Source organism: Nansenia antarctica (assembly GCF_963989245.1).
Source record: "Nansenia antarctica genome assembly, chromosome: 16".
NCBI lineage: Eukaryota > Metazoa > Chordata > Actinopteri > Argentiniformes > Microstomatidae > Nansenia > Nansenia antarctica.
In genome coordinates, this window is record NC_137686.1 from 6,996,337 (window position 1) to 7,011,336 (window position 15,000).

General features: G+C 48.7%; 1 protein-coding gene across 1 annotated transcript in view; it reads right to left on the minus strand.

Annotated features, from left to right (window-relative positions):
• The window catches only part of LOC308171712 (phosphatidylinositol 4-phosphate 5-kinase type-1 gamma-like), a gene marked incomplete at both ends in the record, with an annotated part of 21,067 nt that overhangs the window by 767 nt on the left and 5,300 nt on the right, over positions 1-15,000 (minus strand). The window contains 13 exons of the mRNA XM_080546584.1: positions 669-752; positions 1,672-1,749; positions 3,780-3,923; positions 4,332-4,380; positions 4,482-4,583; positions 4,852-4,972; positions 6,119-6,292; positions 6,784-6,868; positions 7,542-7,590; positions 7,757-7,840; positions 8,258-8,457; positions 10,275-10,574; positions 11,550-11,702. Of these exons, the coding sequence (XP_080402710.1) occupies positions 669-752; positions 1,672-1,749; positions 3,780-3,923; positions 4,332-4,380; positions 4,482-4,583; positions 4,852-4,972; positions 6,119-6,292; positions 6,784-6,868; positions 7,542-7,590; positions 7,757-7,840; positions 8,258-8,457; positions 10,275-10,574; positions 11,550-11,702 (1,623 nt within the window). The remainder of the gene's footprint in view (positions 1-668; positions 753-1,671; positions 1,750-3,779; positions 3,924-4,331; positions 4,381-4,481; positions 4,584-4,851; positions 4,973-6,118; positions 6,293-6,783; positions 6,869-7,541; positions 7,591-7,756; positions 7,841-8,257; positions 8,458-10,274; positions 10,575-11,549; positions 11,703-15,000) is intronic.

Here is a 15,000-nt window from a genome sequence, read left to right on the forward strand (position 1 = left end):
GGGGTTTGCATGACGGTTGTTTCTGACAACACAAAGTCTCTCTTGCTTTGACGGAGTAATGTTTTACATACAGGTTTTTAAAGTGTTGGTTATGGACACATACAGTATAGGTTGGTTAGTTTTTAGAATTATTGGTACTGTACTGTTGCATACTTCATTTTTTAGGGTTGTGTGGGTGTGTGTGTGTTGTGTGTGTGTGTGTGTGTGTGTGTGTGTGTGTGTGTGTGTGTTGTGTGTGTGCGTGTGTGTGTGTGTGTGTGTGTGTGTGTGTGTGTGTGTGTGTGTCTTCCAATAGCTTTCCTCGGAGTCTCTCTTCCTCTCAGGGTCGGGGTAAACAAGCCTTCACATGCAGTTTGGGCCACCAGTGTCATCCACCGCTATACAGCATCGTAGAAGCTTCTAGAGCGTCGTAGAGGATTCGTAAAAGCGGCCATAGCTTCTGTCCTGTAGGAGTCGACGACCCCCCCTCTCTCCTCCGACTCACTTCTACTCTTCACTGTACAGTAGCACCCAGTTTACTGTGGAGAGGTGGAGAGAGAAAGAGGGAGAGAGAAGAGAGAGAGAGAGAGAGGGGGGGGGGGGTATTAGAAGAGACAGTTGTTTGTATTGTCGAAGCGTGGAGTGCATACTTCGTTCGTAGGGTGCGAGGGAAGGAAGCGCACACTCACTGTCTCGCTCTCCCCATCGGAGGCGGGTCTGGACTCGGAGCCGTAGTGCAGGGGAGAGTACATCCAGCTCCTGTCCTCCTGCGCCTGCCGTTACACCAACAGGCCAGCAGGGGGCCGCAACAGCAACACAGGAACAGAGGATGAGGAAGAAAGGGAAAACTTTGAGGGAAAAGATTGGATTTCCTGGAGGGACATGCTTCCTCAACAAGTCCTGAAGAGGCTGAGGTCCTTCTAACTCAGGGGGGGGGGTGGGGTGGGGTGGGGTGGGGGGCAACTGCAATCCTGTGAGGGGCTACAGGGTGGGCTTTTGCTGCTAATCCTGATTAATGGACTGACTCTCTATCATATCTACACAACGTGGGTTGCTTGGAGATGCTTTACAAGCGCGGGGGGGGGGTGGGGTGGGGTGGGGGGCAACTCCAATCCTGTGAGCTGATACAGCCTCACTCCTGATAAGTGCAACACGCAATAAGCGGAGCAAACTCTGTTTAAAGGGAGACTCTGGGATACGACCCATGGAGACGTTGAGGAAAATCCAGATCCAAACTAAAGACGTTTCAGAGAAGGGGGGGGGATGACACTGGCATCCGGGGGGGGATGGGGGGGTCTGCGCTCCTCCATCTGACGTCTGAGGGGCGCTCCCTCCCATCCCAGGGTCTACTTTGAAAACGGAGCGGGCGGTACCGTTCGAAATACGTTTCTACTCGCTTCCAGATTATCTGCATGCTCCGGTTTATTGCACACCTCCTTCACAACAGTCACAAGCTGCTTTATTGCATTTATTGCATGGGCCAGTGCACTGGGTCAGGGTTATTATATTTATCAGGAGTGGACTGGGTCAGATTATTGTATTTATCAGGAGTGGACTGGGTCCGATTATTGTGTTTATCAGGAGTGGACTGGGTCAGATTATTGTGTTTATCAGTCGAGACGACAGACCCCCTTCAGGGGAGGGAGGGAGGAGCTACTCGGGGGTCTGGCGGCCATCTTGGTTGGGACTTACGTTACAGCTGGAGCTGCTGGAGTTGAGCTTGCGGCGGTTCAGTACCGGGGAGTACACCCAATACCTCCCGTCCGCATACTGGTCATGCACCAACACATGCACACACACGCACATGCGTGCGCACACACACACGCATACGCACACATACGCACACACACACACACAGACACACAGACACACACACACAGACACACACACACACACACGCACATGCACATATATGGAACAGGGGATGAGAGAAATGGAGAGAAAGTGAGGGATGGTGAGACGGTGTGAAGGGGGGATGACAGTCCATAGAAAAGGAAAAGATGAAGAAGTACAAATGTAGAAATGTGTGAAGAAAAAGGACAGGAGCGGATGAACTATATGAGACGCTGTTTCAGACACCGCTGGAGAAGTACGGTATGAATTATGGTAACATGGTTATGAGGGGGAGGGACACACACACACACACGCACACGCACACACACACACACGCACACACACACACACACACGCACACGCACACGCACACGCACACACACACTACACATGTGACACGGGCTGGTGAAAATGTCGGCAGTTCTCAAGTCGCGCAGATGAGCAAAAAGCTTCTTTTTTAAATGTATTTCTTACTCAATACAACAAACGACAGTTTTAGGATCACTAAACACTTCTTGTTTGTGAATTGGATTCACTGTCTCGTCTGCCGTAGGCTACTGGGTAGGCTAAGTGACACATGGCTTGTAAACAAACGTATGTTTTAGGACGTGTTCAAAATCAAGGACTGTGTGATCATCCAATGATGTCTAGTTATGTGTTTTTAGCCTGTTGTTGTTCTATCAGCATGTTGTTGTTCTATCAGCATGTTGTGATGTTGCTAAACATGCAAAGTTCCTAGCGATGTTGCTTTTTAGCCGCTAGCTGTTAGCAGCTGTTTTGCGTGTGTTTTGATTCAGAGCGAGTTTCTCTGGTATTTGGGTTGAGGTTGTTACCAACATTCAAATAAACATATTTTTTCAGATTTCAATGTATGACACATTTTGAAAGCTTACAATCTGCACTTTCATAATCTGGAAAAAAAAAGAAAGAAAAATGACCTTGAGGACTTTTTCACCAGACCCTGTCATAGACATGCAACATGCAACGTGCCATACGCAGCAGGCAAGCCAGGCTCCGTGACGACTGTAGGTGTCATGTCTCCCAGCCTCTCTGACATTAAATGCCACCTAGTTTCTTTTTTTGTTGCATGTCTCTCTTTCATTTCAATTTGGTCCATCGATTCTCTAAAGGTTGGCTGTCAGAGAAGCGTGTCTACAGTAGGTATGGCGTCTCTCGCCCGCCAGCCTCTCTGACATTAAGTGTTAAGTGCCACCTATTTTTTTTCGCATGTCTCTTTTAAATCAATCTGGTCCATCGATTCTCTAAAGGTCTGCTAAATGCCAAAAATGTAAATGTAAATGTAAGGTTGGCTGTCAAAGAACCCCGCCCCCCCCCCCCTCACCCCCACCCCCTCATTGAAACACAGGTGGGTACACACAGTGCAGTCTTGACTGGCAACGTCAATTGTCATCCACATGCTTTTTGATCACACTGCAAAAAGTTCAGCTCTTAAAAAAACAAGACAAAAATGCAATAAAATGGGGAAAATCTTTCTTAAAATAAGCAAAATGATCTGCCAACAGAACAGGGATATTTCCCTTGCCAAGAAAAAAATTCTTTAAACAAGTGAAAGATATCTTTAAACGAGTGTAGCCAGGCAGAAATCGAGTTTCCATTGCCTTGATTAAAGATTCATTTAAGATTCAGATTTTCATCTTATTTAGATTTACTTTTTGCAGTGCACACCTCTTGATCAATGAAAGCCCCCCCCCCCCCCCCACACACACACACACACAGACCCCCCCCACACACACGCGAGCCCTCACACACACCCCTCACCCTCACAGCTCTACCACGCTCTCCTGACTGCCCCACTGTAAAAGACCCCCCCGTTCAAACCAAACACAGGGAGAACAAGCAGGGGAAGCGTCAGGTCAAGTAGCCATCTTTACTCCATCTTTACTCCATCGCTCCAGTATAACACGTTCTGATTGGTTCTGATATAGAAAAGAGGGGGCGGGACTTACGAAGTAGATGTCTGACACAGGCACCTCCCCCTCCAGAGAGTTGTGGCTGACGGACGCCGACAGCCGATTGGACGCCGCGCTCCCCGCCGTCACCTGGGGGCTGGGAGGGAGGGAGGAGGGAGGGGTGCAGGGGAGGGGGGAGGAGTGGGGGAGGGCAGAGGAGGAGGAGCGCTGGGGGACGGAGGGAGGGAGGGCGGAGGAGGAGGAGGGAGGGTGGACGTTGGGAGGGAGGGTGGAGGAGGGAGGGTGTGAGGGAGGGGTGGAGGAGGAGGAGGAGGGAGGGAGGGTGGAGGAGGAGAGGCGGGAAGAGGAGCGAGGCGGGACGGCGGGGGAGGCGGAGGGAGGGATGGAGGAGCGGGGGAGGGTGGAGGAGAGGCAGGGAGAGGAGCGAGGCGGGACGGAGGGAGAGGGTGGAGGGAGGGTGGAGGAGGGAGGAGGGGCGGAGGGAGGGATGGAGGACGGGGGAAGGGTGGAGGAGAGGTGGGGTGAGGAGGAGGGGGGGACGGAGGGAGGAGAGGAGGGAGGGAGGGTGGAGGAGGAGGGGGGGGTGGCTGAGGCGGCGTCGGCCATCTGTGTGAGCTCAGTGTTCTTGGGAACGTCACTGTGGAAGAGACACAACACACGACCGGTTACGTAAGGAGCGCCCGTGCGTGTGTGTGTGTATGTGTGTGTGTGTGTGTGTGTGTGTGTGTGTGTGTGTACCTCAGCTGCGCCTCCACTGTGATGGTCTGTTTCCCATCATGCACCTCCACCACCTCCTGTTGTGTCCTCGCCTCACGCACGCTGGGGGAATGTGGCGGTCTCCTGTCAGGGGGGGGGACGACGACGACATGATGACATGCTCAGGTGTGTGTGTGTGTGTGTGTGTGTGTGTTTTATGTGTGTGTGTGTGTGTGTGTGTGTGTATTAGCTGTGTCAGTGTTTACTAGGCTAGCCACTCCGGCGTTAGATTGTTAGCTAGCTTTGTTGCTAGTTAGCTTGTTTGTTTGTTTTTTGTTGGCGTTGTTTTGTCTGTTGTGTACGAATGTACACAAGTTATTTTGCGTGTGTGTGTGTGTGTGTGTGTGTGTACCTGTAGCGAGGGTGCTCTGGCGTATCAAACGGAGTGGTAGGAAGGGAGTTGTTGGAAGAGAGCGTCGTCGCTATGGAAACCGTGGTCGCATCTTCAAAGGATGGAGGTGTGCAAGGGTGACCTGAGAGAGAGAGAGAGAGAGGGAGAGGGAGAGAGAGAGAGAGAGAGAGAGAGAGAGAGAGAGAGAGAGGGAGAGGGAGAGGGAGAGAGAAAGAGAGTGAGAGAGGGAGAGGGAGAGAGAGAGCAGGAGAGGGACAGAGGGAGAGAGAGAGAGGGAGAGAGAGAGAGAGAGCAATAATCCATGTGATTAATAATAACAGTAATGTGATTACTTGAAGGTGTGCCCTATTCCCACGTTAATGGATAGGGATTTTCCATACACCCACCCATAATTCATCACCCATAATTCATCAATGATAGACACGTATAAGTAGAGCAACTATGTATCTTGCGTGATATGCAAAGGATGCAGATCCTTTTTTTCCTTTTCCTTTTTTCTTTTTCCTGCACGAGAGTGATGTTTGTTTACAGCGAGTCTTGACCGCAATTTAAATTGGAGTGGATATTTGTGGACGTGTAATAAAATGAGGACAGCTAATTAGGAGAAGTACTGAAATGTGGGTTAGCCTTGAAGTAGGCCTAATTACATGGTGATTAGGGAGCAGGGAATTTAGTTGAACACATGTCAGGCTTACTGATAGATATCTGATACACATAGATAAGCCTGCTATCTTACAGACCAGTACATCATGTATTTGCTGAGTTCAGTTAAATGGCAGTAGGAGAATCATAGAACAATCATACCATATGATCATACCGTTTTTAACTTATTATATTAGACTGTTTCTTTTTAACTCTGTAGCACTCTGATATTCTTTTGAATGAAAAGTGCAATCCAAATCCAATTCATTATTATTATTATTATTATTATTATTATTATTATTATGTATTGAACTACAAATCATAGGGGCCTATTGGTTTTAGATACACATAACATAAACATATTGAGGTAGGCTTAGTCAAATTCATCATCCGTATGTATCCATTGATACCATATAGAACTACACACTTCTACCATTAGGCCTGTATTGGTTTGTTTTTTCCAGCTCCTCGTCTGAAAATGACAGTATACCTGTTTGTTTATCGTCCCTTGAGTAAGACACTTGGCCCTAAGTGACTCCAGAGAGACTGTCCTTGTGATCTCTAACTGGAAGTCTCTTTGGATACAAGCGTCTGTTAAACCATTAAGACCGGGAGGGCGCAGTACCTTCGTCGTCCATCAGGGGGAAGCTGCGAGCGCCTCTCAGGTTGTCCTGGTTCTCCTGGTTCTCCTCGCTCTCTAAGGGGTCCTCCCCCGCCGCCCAGCCCGCTCCACAGACGCTCCTCTTGGGCATGGGCATGGCGCCGCCCCGCCCCCTCTTGGAGGGAGAAGACCGCAGCGCTGCAGACCAATCACAGGACAGCGCCCAATCCAGCGTTACTGTCATACGTTTTTTTAAAATCTTTTTGGTATATATATCGTTAGCCTCATAGCATAATTTCATATTCTATTTCATATCATAATTTGCATAAAAGTCATATTTGGGCCAAATGTAGATATCTGCCTGACTCTACTCTCCTAACACTGCTGATTCACTGTGCATTATTGCCTACTGCCTTATCAGAATGCTTGTTACATTCCAAAATCGCTACCTGCCTAAGTCATCTCTGACATTTGGCATTTTTGACACTACATACAAAGATGGCTCGGCTGACCACAAGTGAAGCATGACATAGGCAATTATGCTATGAGGCTAACGATATTGACAAGCAGAATATGGCCTATACGCTTTCACAGGGCCAAGTTAAATCAAATGAGGTTTTTAACAATGTAAAAAAAAAAAAGTGATGTTATTAAATGTGATGTGGGCTGTGTTCTGGTTCTGGACTCACAGCAGCTCTTCTTGAAGACGGTGGTGCTCATGAACTTGTAGAACCTGTCGGCATAGAAACTAGGTCTGTGAACCGACACTGTGTCCTGAGGGAGAGAGAGGCAGAACATCACTCAGTGTGTGTGTGTGTGTGTCTGTGTGTGTGTGTGTGTCTGTGTGTGTGTGTCTGTGTGTGTGTGTGTGTGTGTCTGTGTGTGTGTGTGTCTGTGTGTGTGTGTGTGTGTGTGTGTGTGCGTGCGTGTGTGTGTGTGTGCGTGTCTGTGTGTGTTTCTGTCTATGTGTGTGTGTTTGAGTCTGTCTGTCTGTCTGTGCGTGTGTGCGTGTGTGTATGCATGTGTGTGTGTGTGTGTATCTGAATGTGTGTGTGTGTGTGTGTGCGCGCGTGCGTGCATGCGTCTGTCTGTGTGTGTTTCCGTCTGTCTGTGTGTGTGTGTGTGTGTGTTTGAGTCTGTCTGTCTGTCTGTGTGTGCGTTTCTGCCTATGTGTGCGTGTTCCAGTCTGTCCGTCTCTCCGCTCCATGCATGCGCACACCCGTGCGTGTGTGTGTGTGTGTGTGCGCCAGTGTGTAACCCAAAGAGACGCACACACACACACACAGTATTGAAAGTCTGACGTCTTTTCCGCCGCCGTTGAATTATTCAAGCGGTAAGCCGAGCGCGGCGGTCTAACGCCCGGCTCCCTAGCTAATGATCACAAACCCCGACAGCCCGGAGGGCTGCGCAGAGGAGAGGAGAAGAAGAAGGAGGCTGAGACACTCACCCCATCGTGGATCAAGGACTTCCACGAGTGCTCCAGTTTCTTAATGAGCCTAGCGAACCAGACAAACAAGACAAGGACAGTCTGATGAAACCCAGGAAGACTTGATCCATACGGCTCAGTTACCTCACAGCAGGACGGATGGTAAATGATTCAGTGAGTGAGTCAGCGATTCGGCGTGTCACCGTGACTCAGACGGCGTGAGTCACGTCTCTCACCTGTAGGACTGCAGGATGTCGATGATGCCGACGAACAGCAGGAGACGCTCTCCCTTCACGCCCACCGCCGGGATGCCGCCCATCCTGGAGAGAGAGGGAAAAGCCTGTGTTCTAATGTACACGATAGGTGTGTGTGTGTGGGGGGGTGTGTGTGTGGGCGTGTGTGTGTGTGTGTATGTCCGATAGGTAGGTATTTGTGTGTGTGTGTGTGTGTCCGATAGGTATGTGTGTGTGTGTGTGTGTACGCGTGTGTGTCTGTGTGTGTAGTTTTGACCCATGTCTATCTTCATATCTGTGTGTGTGTGTGTGTGTGTGTGTGTGGGCGTATGTGTGTGTGGGCGTGTGTGTGTGTGTGTGTGTATGTGTGTCCGATAGGTATGCGTATGTGTGTGTGTGTGTGTGTGTGTACGCATGTGTGTGCGCGTGAGTGTAGTTTTGACCCATATCTATCTTCATATCTGTGTCTGTGTGTGTGTGTGTGTGTGTGTGTGTGTGACTCACGTGTCATCGTGGTCCAGAGTGTCCCTGCAGGACTTGGTTCCCTGGATAGACTCCATGGCGGAGGAGTACAGAGCCCTCTGGGGGGCCGGCTTCTTCTCGTCGCCCCCTGGTGGCGACCCCTGGGACTCCTGGCCCGCCTGGCTCTTGTTGTGGACCCCCAGCAGCAGGCTGTAGTCCATGATCTTGAAACTCTCCAACACCTGCACACACAACACGGAGGTTCTATTATGTATGTGTCACCACGCCAGTGTTTTGCCGTTTTTTACTTTTTACTTTTATGTGGTGAAACTACAGATTGTAAGCTTTCAAATGATGAGTCATACATTGAAATAAACGGAAACAAATTGAAGACGACAGGTGTATTTGAATCAGGGTTCCCACACCTTCTGAAACATCAGATTCAAGCACCTTTCAAGGACTTTCAAGACTCAATTCCCTCACATTCAAGGACCAAACACAGCATAGTTTGAGACAGAACTAGATGAGAATTTATATAATAGGAACTATCCGCTCACAGACAACAATTAAAAAGAGAGGCTTGAATGTGTGAACACTAGACGGTCTCTTGCCTTCTCTACCACAGCACAGCAAAACAATATATTGTGAAATATGTATTAAGTTAAGCAATAGAGACTTATTTACTAGTTGACAAGCTAAGTAAAACATTTTTTAATATAGATATTTCTTTTAGAGAGAGAGAGAGAGAGAGAGAGAGAGAGAGAGAGAGAGAGAGAGAGAGAGAGAGAGAGAGAGAGAGAGGGGGGAATTCAAGCACTTTCAATGACCCATGTCTATTTTCAAAAACTTTTAAGACCTTGATTTCTTTTTCTGAAATTCACAAACTTTCAAGTATTTCAAGGACCCATGGGAACCGTGTATATATATATGTGTCACCTCGGACACACAAATACAGATTGTATCTTTCGAATGATGTGTCATACATTGAAATCAGAAACAACTTGAAGACGACAAGCGTATTTGAATGTTTCAGGTACCCCTGAAATCACAATCCAGAGAAAAAGTTGTTCTTTTTCACCCCTTCGCACAGCCAGGTAATGGGCGGTAACAATAGCTGGTTAACCCCGCCCCCAACCACTCTATATCTGTCAGTGTTAGTCACTGGATCAGATAGGCTTTTCAATATTATTGATACCATATCCCTCACAGACACAAAATGGAGGTTCAATTATATTGATACCATATCCCTCAAAGACACAAAATGGAGGTTCTATTATATTGATACCATATCCCTCAAAGACACAAAATGGAGGTTCTATTAATAGCAGGGTGTATCATATCCCATACAGACCCAAAATGGAGGTGATAGTCTATCGATATCATTGGCCTTGAGGTAACTCTATCCTCTAACCCTCTACCTCTCCTCCTCCTCCTCCTCCTCCTCCACATTCTCTCCATCACAAGGTCATCTCTCTGTAGGGTCTCCCTCCAGGTCTAGTCTCTCCCCCTTCTCTCTGCCCCACTCCCCACCTCCCTCTCTCTCTCTCTTACCAGACAGTCTCCCACGGTCTTCTAGGAAGCTCTATGTATCTTGATCTAATCTCTCTCCACTCCTCACCCCCCCCCCCCTCCTCCTCTCTCTCTCTCTCTCTCTCTCTCTCTCTCTCTCTCTCTCTCTCTCTCTCTCTCTCTCTCTCTCTCACCAGTCTATCTGTAGGGTCTGTAGGGTCTTCTAGGAAGCTCTATGCATCTTGATCTAGTCTCTCTCCACTCCTCTCCCTCCCCCCACCTGCTCCTCTTCTTCCTCTCTCTCTCTCTCTCTCTCTCTCTCTCTCTCTCTCTCTCTATCTCACCAGATAGTCTTTCTGAAGGGTCTTCTAGGAAGCCCTCTCCTCCTCCTCTCTCTCTCTCTCTCTCTCTCTCTCTCTCTCTCTCTCTCTCTCTCTCTCTCACCAGACAGACTTTCTGGAGGGTCTTCTAGGAAGCCCTCTCCTCCTCCTCCTCTCCTCCTCCTCTCTCTCTCTCTCTCTCTCTCTCTCTCTCTCTCTCTCTCTCTCACCAGACAGTCTCTCTGGAGGGTCTTCAGCAGGGCTCCGTAGGTGTCCTGGTCCAGGGTCAGTCCATCCGGCACGTCCTCGATGAAGTCCAGGTCCTTGAAGGTGGGCTTGGCCTTCTCCCGCTCCTTCCTGGAGGCGCGGCGTTTGCAGGTGGAGCCCTTCATGTCGAACTTGAGGTGCATGCGCACGGCGCGCGGCAGCACGTTGTTCATCACCACGATGCGGATGTTCTTCCCCCCGGACTGGACGCAGTAGAGGCCGAAGAACTTGGGGAGCAGGGTCCTGGGGTTCTGGTTCAGGTTCTGTAGGAGGGGGGGGGGGGGAGGAGGAGGAGAGGAAGAAGGGGAGGAGCGGAGGATGAGGAGGAGGAGAGGAAGAAGGGGAGGAGCAGAGGAGGAGGAGGAGGAGAGGAGGAAAGGGGGGGAGTGGAGGATGAGAGGAAGAAGAGGAGGAAGGGAAAGAGGAAGAAAGGATAAAGTGGTGAGAGGAGGAGGGGGAAGAAGAGGAGTGGAGGAGGAGAAGAAGAAGAGGAGGAGTGGAGGAGGAGGAGCAGGAGAGGTAGAAGAGGAGGAGTGGAGGATGAGGAGGAGAGGAAGGAGAAGAGGTGGAGGAAGGGAAGGAGGAAGAGAGAGGTGGGCGTGGAGGAGAGGGAAGACAAGAAAGAGATAAAGACATTGACGGTGTCCAAGACTAGAAGTCTGTTATCATAATTCATATTTCTTTCTTGTCCACATGGAACAGCTGTAGATGAGGGTTGTGGACAGTCTTCTGGAATGTTCTGAGGGAAGCGTCCCTGTGCCTGGCCCACGGCCCACCTGACAGACGGCATCGTGATCTAACGCTGCCAACGCCTCGGACCCCCGTGGTCATGGGGCTTTACAGTGTGTCTTGTGACAGACCACACACACACACACACACATTCATATATGCACACACACGCACATACACACACGCACGCGCACACACACACACACACACACAGATACACATACACACACACACACACTCATATACGCTCGCACGCACACGCGCACACACTCACACACACACACAAAATGCGCACACACTCACACACGCACACAAAATGCGCACACACACACACGCGCAAAGCCCCATTAAACGTCAACAAACCAAACCGTCGCTGGCCCAAAGACAGATCGGACAGCGAGGCACCCTGGGTAATCTCATCCAAAGAGATCTCATCCAAAAGACAAACACACACTCCGAGGAGAGAGGGAGGGAGGGAGGGAGGGGCTTGGGAGTGGTGCTACACTCACCATGTAGTACCCAGGAAGTAGTTTCTGCAGAAACTCCGCCTCCTTCAGGTTGACGGTCTTGATGATGAACTCGTCGTCACGGGTTACGTAGAAGATGGAGCCGCTGGCCCCGGGGTTGGACAGCTCAATCAGAGGCTCGTTACACAGAGAGTACTGGAGAGAGAGAGAGAGAGAGAGAGAGAGAGAGAGAGAGAGAGAGAGAGAGAGAGAGGGAGGGAGAGAGAGAGAGAGAGAGAGAGAGAGGGAGAGAGAGAGAGAGAGAGGGAAGGAGAGAGAGAGAGAGACAGAGAGAGAGAGGGGGAGAGAGAGAGAGAGAGAGAGAGAGAGAGAGAGAGAGAGAGAGAGAGAGAGGGGGAGAGAGAGAGAATGAGTTAGAGATCAGAGGCTCATTACACAGAGAGTACTGGAGGGAGGGTACACACACACACACACACACACACACATATATCAGGGTTCCCACACCTTCTGAAACATCAGATTCAAGCACCTTTCAAGGACTTACAAGACAAAATTCCCTCAAATTCAAGGACCCAACACAGCATAGTCTGAGACAGATCTAGATGAGAATTTATATAATAGGAACTCTCCGCTCACAGACAATTAAAAAGAGAGGCTTGAATGTAGAGGCTTGAACACTAGATGGTCTCTTGCCTTCTCTACCACAGCACAGCAAAACAATATATTGTAAAATATGTGTAAAGTTAAGCAATACAGAGACTTATTTACTAGTTGACGAGCTAAGTAAAACATTTTTGAATATAGATATGTCTTTTAGAGATATACTGTATATATATATATATATATATATATATATATATATATATATATATATATATATATATATATAGAGAGAGAGAGAGAGGGGAATTCAAGCACTTCCAATGACCCATGTCTATTTTCAAAAACTTTTAAGGCCTTGATTTTTTTTTCTCAAATTCACAAACATTCAAGGATTTCAAGGACCCATGGGAACCCTGATATATGCACACGCACACACACACACACACACACACACACAGATATACATGCATGCACGCGCATACGCACACACACACTAGCGCGCGCACGCACACGCACACACACACAGACATACACACACACACACACAGACATGCATGCCCGCACACACTCACACAGACACTCATGCACACACACAAACACACACACACACACACACACACACACACACACACAGATATAGAGCAGGTCAGTTTAGATCTAGGGTTCGATCAAGGGTACTAGGGTGGAAAACACTGAGTGTGGCACCGACACAGGGTTTTTGATTGATTGATTGATTATACTTTAATGTCCCCGAGGGAAAACTTGTCACAGGTTACACACTGTACACTTCATACTGTACTTCATAGGGTGCATGATGGGACACTTTGCAGGGCATCCCCTTGTTAACACTAGAACAGCCATGGAGTAAAAATAAATGTATACCGTGGCACTCGATAACATTTCAGGACCCTCCTTTCATGACTTTTCCTAGATATGTGCGTTCTACCACCCAGTATCCTTACATATTCAAAATCACATCAGTATAAGCTAGTATAAAGCTATTTTTTCTGTTTAGTTTTTTTCTATGTAGGAGGCAGGCTAATTTACATGACGGCCAACTAGTGGTCGTTGTGTGTAAGTAGCAGCTTCTCATTGTAAAGACGAGGCGGCTCTTATAGTAGGTAAAACGGTTCTGTTCTGGTGTTAAACATGAGCTGCTGTCTCTTCAGAACAAGACTAAACCCGCTGAGGCAGAGATGATAATTTCTGTCTGTCTGTCCTCAACTGAAGCAGGTTTTCTGCATTTTTAATTGTCCAATAAATCTCCTCGTGTCGTAGCAGCTCAGTCAATTCACCATGGACGTCTGAGCGAATCCAGTCACACACACACACACACACAGATACACACAGATACACACACTACATTGTGAGCAAGTAACGCTGGGAGCTTAAAGAGGAGTGTATTAGCGGTGTAATCTCCATCTGGTGAAGGTAGAGTGTGACTGTGAGTGTGTGTGTGTGTGTGTATGTGTCTACTTGCATACATGTGTGTAGAAGTACAGTATGTGTGCAGGTGGGCATGTTCGTAATGTTTTGTGTTTGTGTGAGTGTGTGTGTGATTGATTGAAAACCTTTATTGTCCCCAATGGGGAAATTTTGTTGTCAAACAGCTCAGTTAGGGCAGAAAACATTCAATACAGAAAACAGAAAACATTCAATAAAATACATAAAACAGTGCAGGCTCAATAAGTAAAAAGTTCCAAAAGTTCCAGCTCCAGGTCTCCCCCACCCTGCAGGGCCTGGTTGTAGAGTCGGAGTGCAGCTGGAACAAAGGACTGTCCAAATCTTTTTGTACTTTGACGGGGGAGAACAAATCTGTGGCTGAACTTGCTCCTCATCCCCGCCAGCTCGCAGTACATCGGGTGGGAGGGATTGGCCAGCATGGCCGCCAGTTTTTTCCCCATCCTCTGTTCTGCCACCACCTCTAGGCTGTCCAGCCCGGTCCCCACCACAGAGCTGGCCTTCTTCACCAGTTTGTTTAGCTTCGCAGCATCCCTGGCACAGATGTTTCCACCCCAGCAGGCCACGGCGAAGAACAGAAGGCTGGCAACCACCGACTGATAAAACATTTGCAGCAGCTTGTTGCAGACACCGAAAGACCTCAGCCTTCTCAGGAAAAACAGTCTGCTCTGCCCTTTCCTGAGAAGAGCCTCGGTGTTGTCAGTCCAGTCCAGTTTGTTATTAATTTGTACTCCCAGGTACCTGTAGGAGTCCACCCTCTCGACTTCCACCCCCTTGATGGTGATGGGGGCTGGGGTCCTTCTCTTCCTCCTAAAATCCACCACCAACTCCTTTGTTTTGCTGGTGTTAAGCAAAAGGTAGTTGGTGTCGCACCACTGCACAAAGCTCTCCACCAGGGCCCTGTACTCCTGTGTGTGTGAGTGTGTGAGTATGTGTGTGAGTGTAAATGTGAGTGTGAGTGTGAGTGTGAGTGTGAGTGTGTGTGTGTGTGAGTGTGAGTGTGAGTGTGAGTGTGTGTGTGTGTGTGCCTGCGTCCGTGAATTACACGGGCGTAGCAGTGACGATCGTGTTTCCCTCGAGTGATATCAGCGAGAATCCTATCCCCCTGATTCAGGACACGGCTATATTTAATCCACATAAACACATGACGTATGACAATCTGGCAACCCTGCTAATGAAGGACAACCACAGAGTGAGACATATGCTACGCTAGCCCGTGCTGTCTGAGTACTATCCTTGTCTTGGTAGGTGTTAGCTAGCAGCTAGCAATCGGAAGGTCGTTGGTTCCATCCCACCTCAGGGGTTTGCTGGCATCATATCTAAGGTGCCTACCACTGCCGTCGTGCCCTTGAGCAAGGCACTCGACCGCTAATTGCTCCAGGGGTGCTGACCGTGAATAAAAATACATTTTGTTGTACTTTTTGATGAC